This window comes from Pseudorasbora parva, chromosome 4, assembly GCF_024679245.1.
Source record: "Pseudorasbora parva isolate DD20220531a chromosome 4, ASM2467924v1, whole genome shotgun sequence".
In the NCBI taxonomy this organism is placed as follows: domain Eukaryota; kingdom Metazoa; phylum Chordata; class Actinopteri; order Cypriniformes; family Gobionidae; genus Pseudorasbora; species Pseudorasbora parva.
Genome location: NC_090175.1, coordinates 55,446,930 through 55,456,883, shown reverse-complemented (window position 1 = coordinate 55,456,883; position 9,954 = coordinate 55,446,930). Strand labels below are relative to the sequence as shown.

At 46.3% G+C, this 9,954-nt stretch overlaps 1 protein-coding gene across 1 annotated transcript; it reads left to right on the top strand.

Annotated features, from left to right (window-relative positions):
- The first annotated feature begins 413 nt into the window (after positions 1 to 413).
- On the top strand, positions 414 to 9,577 carry LOC137073817 (uncharacterized). Its single transcript, XM_067442519.1, has 8 exons — positions 414 to 717; positions 1,886 to 2,041; positions 2,337 to 2,693; positions 3,334 to 3,486; positions 3,769 to 4,513; positions 4,627 to 4,889; positions 4,970 to 6,453; positions 9,183 to 9,577. Exons 1-7 carry the CDS (start codon positions 414 to 416, stop codon positions 5,230 to 5,232), a joined length of 2,241 nt encoding a protein of 746 aa, XP_067298620.1. The 3' UTR covers positions 5,233 to 6,453; positions 9,183 to 9,577.
- Positions 9,578 to 9,954: the final 377 nt, after the last annotated feature.

The following is a 9,954-nucleotide window of genomic DNA, read 5'->3' as shown; positions in this document are numbered from 1 at the left end:
TTAAATTATTAATTTTATATTAATAATAAGATCATGAGTGAGCGACAACATAAACCGTTGAGAAGCTGCTACTTTCAATCCGTTACTATGGTAACCATGGAGCGTCGTGTATGATTGCGTCACAGACAGCATCGCGTCACAGATAAACACTTACTATAAACACTCAACCGCGGTTCCTTTAGAACAGCGATAATCCGAGCGATTTTGAGCGACACACATCTTCTGACTACCGATATCTTACAGCAAATAACCTACCGATACTTTAGAAACAACTTTACAAGCAGCATCATTTCATACAGAGACTATATTCAGCACGTGCATACTCACTGATTATAGACTCTCGCTGCATCACACACAGTTTTGTGCATCGATATCACCCGTTTCCGTTGGATTTGATTAAATCAGCATACAAAATGTCTTCAAACACAAACTGCAAAGAGGTGTCTCTGGAGGTGTATGTGAACGGCGAGCTGTACTGCATTGACAGTGTCTGGGTCCCGGATGAGGAGAATGTGCAGGTGGACTTTATGGTCACCGACGGCATCTACGAGCTTCTCGGGTGCTCACCGGGCGACCTAACCGCACAGCTGCAGGTGGACTCGGATGAGTGCCTGTCAGTCAGTCGCGCCGCTTTAGAGGGCGAGGATCTGCATATCGACATCGATATGATGAAGCGCCCAGCCTGTATCTGTACAACCCCTGAGGACAGCCCGACAGGTGAATGCTCAACATGCACCTCTCACAACTTTATATAACTTACTGTAATCATTATGATGAGCACAACTTATAACAATAACTGTTTTCATGAGATCATTTCAGCTTAAATGAATAGCCTACACGATTTGTATTGATTTGGGTGCCTGTTTATTCAAGGGTTGATTTTAAGATTTGATTGCTGACATATTTAACTGAGCTCCTGGGACCTTATGAAGCAGGGAGATGTCTGAGGTTATCCTTTAACGAGCTGCTGGATGTTCCAAGAACTAGATATAAAACTAAAGGAGATCTGCAGTGAGGGCTCAGAAATTATGGAATAGTTTGCCAATTGATATTAGCACATCTGAATGTGTGTCTGTTTTCAAATGTCCTCTGAGAACTGCAGACGTGCTTTTAGTATTCAGTGATGTCTTTTGTGTAGTTTGGGTTTTTGATATTTTATATTTTATTTAGTTTCTTCATAGTGTATAGCTCTTCATTATGTATTTCAATGATTGTGGTTTTATTGTTGTGGTGGGTGAAGCAAACTACAGACAGTGGGTGTGGCGTCAGGCGTCAAAGAGGGGTTTATTAACATAAATAATAATGAATTGTTCAAAATGGGGAATAAAGTGTCAAACAAACAGAGATCCAATCTGGTGTTCTCGGTGTGAATCGTGAAGGAAGGGTAGTGATCAGATAGGAATAGGATGGGTCCAGGTAAGGGACGGGGACACACTTAACGACTAACTCTCAGTGATTCTCAGACTCTGACGGTCTGCAAAAGCATCCTAAGATCCTGCTCATAAGTTTCATACCCCTTGCAGAATATACATTTAATTTTATTTTTTAACAAAATAAGAGGGATCTGGGATCATAAAAATAATTCAATAATTATTTTCTGAGAAGTGTGAGACATAATGCAGTTGCGAGTTATAATATCCAATTTTGAGGGGGAAAACACTAATGAATTGAGACTTTATTAAAAAAAATGTAAAAAGGTAATTGTGACTTATCTCACACTGACTTTATAGCATGCAATTGTGAGTTTAAATCTCGCAGTTCTGAGAAAAAAGTCAGAAATGTAGGACGCAAACTCACAATAGAGAAATGTCTTTCCAGTCAGACTAATAATTAATATCTAATCTGTGGTTTGAAATGTTTCTAATAACATATTATTTAATTTCAGAAAGTACCACGGAGTGGATGGCGAGAAAAATGAGTGGATTCATCCAAACACTTTTTTGGAGGGCTCCGGCTCCTGAACCTGAACCTGAAGTGAATCTGGTGACTGTCCGCTGGCCAGAAGAAGGGCCAGAGAACGAAGAGAACTGCCCAAAAAGAGGTGAATGTCAACAGAGCATTTGAGACGCAACATTACAATGGCCACACACACACTGTAAAGTTTCAGGAGTGACGACCACATTTAACGTCATTAACAACTATCAGTTCTGTTCCATACACACTGCATATAGTTTTTGTAGATGCGGCCGTGACTCCCATAAATTACTGAACTGTGTGAACAGAAAGAATAAGATGCAAACGGAAATTTCTTTCAAGCTGGACTATTGATTAATTTTTGATCTGTGGTTAGTGATGTTTCTAATAACATATTTGTTTCTTCTTCTTTTTTACTAAAGTGATGAAGAAAATAAGTTCCTTCTTCCTAAAGTGTTTTCCGGTCAGTTCGGCTGAGCCTTTGTGTGATCCTGAGACGGAACCTGACATGGATCTGGTCGAACCCAAGGAATCGTGTGTCCCAGATGCAAACGTTCCTGAGACTGAACCTGTGTCTGTAGAAGGTCAGGATGTTAACTTCAGTGGTGATATGGATTCTGAAAAAATGAAGAAAATGAGTGCTTTCTTCCAAAAATATTTTCCAGTGGATCCGTCTGAGCCCACATTTGTCCCGGAGACTGAACCTGTGTCTGCAGAAGATCAGAAGGTGGATGGCAGTGATGGCATGAAGGCTTCTCCTCAAATGAACGGCCCAGGAGGTGAATGTCAACAGAGCATTTTAGAGTCAACATTACCATGTCTACGCACACACTGTGAAGTTTCAGGAGTGATAAATGCATTTAAATGCAGGAGTGAGTCCCCAAAATGATCATTTCACGTGTGTACCGACCACGACTCGCTCCTGAAACTTCACAGAGCGCATTCTTGCAGTGCTGCCATGTTCACTTATTATAAGCAGTTTTTATTTTATTTTATTTAAGCTTGGCTCATTCAGCAATCGAGTTTATGCCGTTATTAATGTGTACTGGTGTGGGTTGCAGTATTTCATTTATTTCGTTTTTTCACGGGTGTTTCAGCTGATTTGCTTGCAAGATTTGGCAACACGAATTAGTCAAGGCTCATACCACTTTCCCTGTGATTTCTTGCACCGCACATACAGACGAGATACATCTCTGGTCTTATCATCTATCATCTCTCAACGTACATCATTAACAACTAGTTTTTCAGTTCAGTTCCGACACTGCGTATAGTTTTTTGTAAATGCTGTTGTCACTCCCGTAAATTACTGAACTGTGTACAGAACGAATAAGATGCAAACAGAAAAGTTTTTTCAGACTAATAATTCATGTCTAATCTGTGGTTTGAGATTTTTCTAATAACATATTATTTGTTTTTCAGAAAGTACCACAGAGTGGATGGCCAGAAAAATGAGTGGATTCTTCCCAATGCTGTTTTGGATTGATACGGCTGTTCCAGAGCCAACTCCTGAACCTGAAGTGAATCTGGTTAGCGTCGGCTGGGCAGGGAACAAAAAGAACAGCCCAAAAAGAGGTGAATGTCAACAGAGCATTTGAGATGCAACATTACAATGTCCACACACACACTGTGAAGTTTCAGGAGTGACGACCGCATTTAATGTAATTTAACAAGAAGTTGTTCCGTACACACTGTGTATAGTTTTTGTAAATGCGGTCATCATTCCCGTAAATGACTGAACTGTGTGTGTGCAAAACAAATGAAAAATGAAATTTCTTTCAAGTTGGACTAATAATTAATTTTTGATCTGTGGTAAGTGATGTTTCTAATAACATATTTGTGTTCTTCTTTTTTCAGAAAGTACTAAAGTGAAGAAAATGAGTGCTTTCTTGAAGAAGTATTTCCCGTTGGATCCGTCTGAGCCCCTGTGTGTCCCAGATGCAAGCGTTCCTGAGACTGAACCTGTGTCTTCAGGCGGTCCGGAGGTTAACGTCAGTGATGGCATGGATGCTTCTCCTGAAAAAGAAATGAAATTGAGTGCTTTCTTGAAAAAGTATTTCCCGTTGGATCCGTCTGAGCCCCCGTGTGTCCCAGATGCAAGCGTTCCTGAGAGTAAACCTGTGTCTGCAGAAGTTCGGGAGGTTAACGTCAGTGATGGTGTGGATGCTTCTCCCGAAAAAGTGAAGAAAATGAGTGCTTTCTTCAAAAAGTATTTCCCGTTGGATCCGGCTGAGCCCCCGTGTGTCCCAGATGCAAGCGTTCCTGAGACTAAACCTGTGTCTTCAGGCGGTCCACAGGTTAACGTCAGTGATGATATGGATGCTTCTCCTGAAAAAGAAATGAAATTGAGTGCTTTCTTGAAAAAGTATTTCCCGTTGGATCCGGCTGAGCCCCTGTGTGTCCCAGAGACCAAACCTGAATTGGATCTGTTTGATTCAGATGACTTGCGTCTCCCAGGTCCAAGCAGTTCTGTGCCAAAACCTTCTAAGCAGGAACAATCTCCAGAAGAGCACTGTTTACTCTTAGAGAAGCGAATGAAGGGCTGCACACAGCGTCATAGACCTGTCACTGCGGTCTGGAACAACATCTTCATTGGAAATGAGTAAGTCTACAACACATTTACACTAATATACACCATGAATGAACAGGGTATATTTCTACATTGTAAATCCTCTTTAGTGAAAGGCTAATCTAGGCTGTTGTGTTCTTGTGCAGAGAGATAGCAAAAGACCGAATGAGACTGAAGGAGCTGGGTATTACTCACGTCCTGAATGTGGCTGCAGTGAAGACCAAACTGAGGGTGTTGTTGGGAGTGCCATGGGAGAAAGACCTGAGAGAAGCAGTTAATACAGGGGCGAGTTATTACAAAGGAATGAACATCTCTTATTGTGGCTTGCCTGCATCGCAAGGTTCAGACATCAGTGAATACCTCTACAAAGCTGCCAAATTCATCCAGAAGGCCAAGAAAAGCACAGAAAGTAAGATCTTTTATCAAGCGTTCTGGAGTGACAAATTGTTTGCGACTTTTTTTAACTTGTGTCTGTTTTTATTTCCACAGATAAGGTGTTCATTCACTGCACAGACGGTGTCAGCTACGCCCCTACATTTTTTCTGGCGTACCTCATGATCCACCATAACATGACTGTGGAGGATGCCATTGATAATCTCATCAAGGTGAGATACATCAAGCCTGACACAGAGTTCCTGAAGCAGCTGGCAGTCCTCAATCGGGATCTTGAGCAAGGAAAACAACAGCTAAAGGACACACAAGCAGGCAGCCAAAATGAAGTCCTGAAGAAGAAAAAATCCAATACAAAGTAAAGACACAGAGCAAGAAACAGAAGAAAACCCAAGAAAATCATCAAGTGCGAAGAAAAAGAAACACACAGTTACAGACCTAAGCACATCCACAGTGTGTGTGTGCGCGAGGGATTGAAAAATAAAATAGAAAACAAAACAACGGTGTTTGTCCTACATAAACATTTAAAGGAACACTGAATATGTGGCAATTAATGTCTTATAAAGTTGTTGGTTAACTATATGTTAAGGTTCATCATGTATTGCTAGTGTATTTACGCTTAACTAATGGATAATTCTGGAAGTGTTACTGGTGTTTTAAAGGGGTACTTCAGCGCTGGGAAGATGAATCTGTATTTAAACTGGGTCATCAATGTAGTAGAAATGTGAAATTATTTTTGAATTTGGTGCCTTCTAGACTGAGAAAAGATTTTTATCTCATGGGAATGAAAGACTACAATTCCCAGAATGCTTTGCTGCCCTGTGAGGCCATTCCCAAAGCCACCGCTACTGGATTACAGTGACTGAGTTGGAGAAGACACTACAATTAAAAACTGGACGTGTGTGTTCAATATAATGAGTGAGTCACGGCGCAAGTATCACAGCACTGAGCACTAACTGCAGGAGTGAGATAAATGAGCTGAGCTCTCGTGATGAGAGCTGAGGTAATCGCAACTACACTCGCGGCATTCATTCACAACGCGAGTTCAGTCTGGCGTGTTTCAGTTCATGCCTTTGCAAGCTTAACTTTCATAGAAATTAATTTGAGAAGTTAAAAGACTTACATTGCTCACCATAGCTCTGTTTAAATGAGTGCCTGTAGCTGAGCTGAGCTGTGAGTGTGATCTCCATCCCCCATGAGCGGGTTCAAAACATGCGGAAATGGCTCCCTCTGCTGGCTGTAGTCTTAAGCCTTTGGCCAAACATTCCTCCTATGATGCAAATATCGTCAATTTGCCTCATAGGAGAAATTTTTCCAGAAATAAAATGCATAAATCTCTTGTCTCAGGGGGATATGAGGGGGGAAAGCACAATCATTTGAATATACTCCAGGGTTTCTACTGATACAAAGCCATATGCTAATCGCTGAAGTGTTTTTGCTCTGTAGTGTCCAGATTGTTCTGGGTGGTTTGGGCATTGCTAGGTGTCAGGGCTCAGTAATGAGCATGACCTGCTATCTGGGCCCAGTTTTTTCTTGGAGTTACTGAGTTTCTCAGAGTTTTACTCAATGTCACAGTGTTGAAGGTGTCACGTAACATTAAAGAAACTAAAGTGAGAACTCAATTGCAGAGAAATGTGAATTTATTAAACATAAATTAAACAACACAAAACAAAACAAAACCCACGAGGGGGCAAAACAACTAGTTCCAAAAACATAAACTCAAAACACACCAACACAGGGAAACAGGATACGTAGACATAACAAGGATTCCACAAAGACTGACAAACACAAGGAGCTTATAAAGGGTAGAAATTAAGAGGGAACAGGTGGGAGAAATGAAACACTAATCAGATAACAAGGGGGAGGGATCAGACAATGACGGAAGCACAAAGGCCATACTGACAAAACCCACATGTGCACACAAGACAGGACAGGCATGTGACATTACCCCCTCCTTAAGGAGCGGCTACCAGACGCTCCACTAGGGACGGGCGGGACAGACCAGGGCGGGACGGGAGGGACAGACCAGGGAGGGACAGACCAGGGAGGGACGGGAGGGACGGGAGGGACAGACCAGGGCGGGACGGGAGGGACAGACCAGGGCGGGGCGGGACGGGAGGGAAAGGGGAAACAGAGAAGGAAGGAACAAACAAGGGAAGGGTCAACAAGGAGGGAATGGGGAAAACAAAACTTTCAGGAGGCCATGGTGGCCCACAAAGTTCAGGCGCCCACGGAGGCGCGGTCAGAGCAGGACGCCTCAGCGGCGCAGGGAGAGCAGGACGCCTCAGCGGCGCACGGAGAGCAGGACGCCTCAGCGGCGCACGGAGAGCAGGACGCCTCAGCGGCGCACGGAGAGCAGGACGCCTCAGCGGCGCACGGAGAGCAGGACGCCTCAGCGGCGCGGGCCGAGCAGGGCGCCTCAACGGCGCAGGCAGAGCAGGGCGCCTCAGCGGCGTAGGCAGAGCAGGGCGCCAGGGAGGCGCGAGCAGAGCAGGACGCCTGGGAGGCGCGGTGAGAGCTGGACGCCTGGGAGATGCGGTGAGAGCTGGACGCCTGGGAGGCGTGGTCAGAGCAGGACGCCGGGTCGGCGCGGTCAGAGCAGGACGCCGGGTCGGCGCGGTCAGAGCAGGACGCCGGGTCGGCGCGGTCAGAGCAGGACGCCGGGTCGGCGCGGTCAGAGCAGGACGCCGGGTTGGCGCGGTCAGAGCAGGGCGCCTCAAGGGCGCAGGGAGAGCAGGACGCCTCAGGGGCGCATGGAGAGCAGGACGCCTCAGGGGCGCATGGAGAGCAGGACGCCTGGGAGGCATCTCCTGCCCAGCGGCGTCCACTGGAACAGAGTCCACCGGCATAGGGACAACCAGAACTGGGACCACCAGAACACGATCCACCGGCACAGGGACCACCGGAACACGATCCACCGGCACAGGGACCACCGGAACACGATCCACCGGCACAGGGACCACCGGAACACGATCCACCGGCACAGGGACCACCGGAACACGATCCACCGGCACAGGGACCACTGGAACACGATCCACCGGCACAGGGACCACCGGAACACGATCCACCGGCACAGGGACCACCGGAATACGATCCGCCGGCATTGGGACCACCGGAACACGATCCGCCGGCACTGGGACCACCGGAATACAATCTGCCAGCATTGGGACCAGCGGAATATGATCCGCCGTCACTGGGACCAGCGGAATACTATCTGCCAGCATTGGGATCACCGGAATACGATCTGCCGGCACTGGGACAACTGGAACACGATCCGCCGGCACTGGGACCACCGGAACACGATCCGCCGGCACTGGGACCACCGGAACACGATCTGCCAGCATTGGGACCACCAGAACACGATCCACCGGCACAGGGACCACCGGAACACGATCCACCGGCACTGGGACCACCGGAATACGATCCGCCAGCATTGGGACCACCGGAACACGATCCGCCAGCATTGGGACCACCGGAACACGATCCGCCGGCACTGGGACCACCGGCACCGGGACCACAGGAACTATATCCACCGGAACAGGCACGGAGGGAGCCTTCCTTCTCCTCCTCCGTTTCAAGACCACCGGAACAGGGTCCACCGGAACTGGGACCACCGGACTCAGGGGAAGAGCCCTCTTCCTCTGGCCAGTGAAATAATCCACTGCTGCATCAAACGTTAAACCATCCAGTGATCTAATGACGATCCACTCGAATGGTTCATCCAAGGCATAATTGAAAAGGTCCTTCAAAGCATTGTGGTTGTAACCGAGTCCTTCCGCCGCCCTCCTGAACTCCTGCGCAAACTCCCTTAAGTCAGTTCCCCGTTGCCTCATAGCAGCCAGGGATCTCACCTTGACTATACGGTCCCATTGGGGACAGGAGACAGTAGTGGTTGGTGGTTGCGGCGAGTCCGTTCTCTGCTGAGTTCTCATAATGGTGGAATCCTTCTGTCACGTAACACTAAAGAAACTAAAGTGAGAACTCAATTGCAGAGAAATGTGAATTTATTAAACATAAATTAAACAACACAAAACAAAACAAAACCCACGAGGGGGCAAAACAACTAGTTCCAAAAACATAAACTCAAAACACACCAACACAGGGAAACAGGATACGTAGACATAACAAGGATTCCACAAAGACTGACAAACACAAGGAGCTTATAAAGGGTAGAAATTAAGAGGGAACAGGTGGGAGAAATGAAACACTAATCAGATAACAAGGGGGAGGGATCAGACAATGACGGAAGCACAAAGGCCATACTGACAAAACCCACATGTGCACACAAGACAGGACAGGCATGTGACAGAAGGAGCAGGGCAGATACCAGTAACAGTTTCTGTCCATCTCCATCCTGGACTCAGGTCCAGCTCTCTCAGTGAGGAGTGTGACGATTGTAGAGAAGAAGACAAACTTTCAGGGCACTGACCAGTGAGATTACAGTCAGCAAAGTCTAAAACAAAGAATTCAAGTACAATAAAGAAAATAGAGATAAGGTAAAATATTGTTTTCTGTGCTCTGCATATGGCCTTGACCACATATTGATCCCATGACTGGTATTTTGAATTTATGAAAGGTATTTATATAGCTCTAATCCAATACTACTGTACATCCAAAGCGCTTTACAATCAATGTCTCTCCTCAACCACCACCAGTGTACAGCATCCATTGGATTATGTGACAGCAGCCACAATTCAATGGTGCCAGTGGGCACACCACACCTAGAGATGCACCGATTTATCGGCCAGGGATCAGAATTGGCTGATTTTCTGCATGATCTGCCCTGATCGGCAATCAGCCAATCAGCCACCGTGTCACCAATTTTGAGCCGATCCCTGCATGCGGCTGTGAGCGCGGCCGCGACATTGACGTCACAGCTGCGCTGCGCTCGCGCTCACAGGTGCATGCAAACATGTCGTTGGCAGAGATGTGGACTCAAGTCATGTGACTTGGACTCGAGTCAGACTCGAGTCATGAATTTGATGACTTCGGACTTGACTCGACAAAATGTACAAAGACTTGCAGCTCGGGCATCTATTTCGGATGCCTCCTGGACGCCTTCCCAGGGAGGTGTTCCGGGCACA

Coding starts and splice junctions, on each gene's coding strand:
- LOC137073817 (XM_067442519.1), top strand. CDS start 414: ATGTCTTCAAACACAAACTGCAAAGAGGTGTCTCTGGAGGTGTATGTG. Junction 2,042..2,336: donor AGAGAACTGCCCAAAAAGAG/GTGAATGTCAAC, acceptor TTTTTACTAAAG/TGATGAAGAAAATAAGTTCC. Junction 4,890..4,969: donor GGCCAAGAAAAGCACAGAAA/GTAAGATCTTTT, acceptor TTATTTCCACAG/ATAAGGTGTTCATTCACTGC.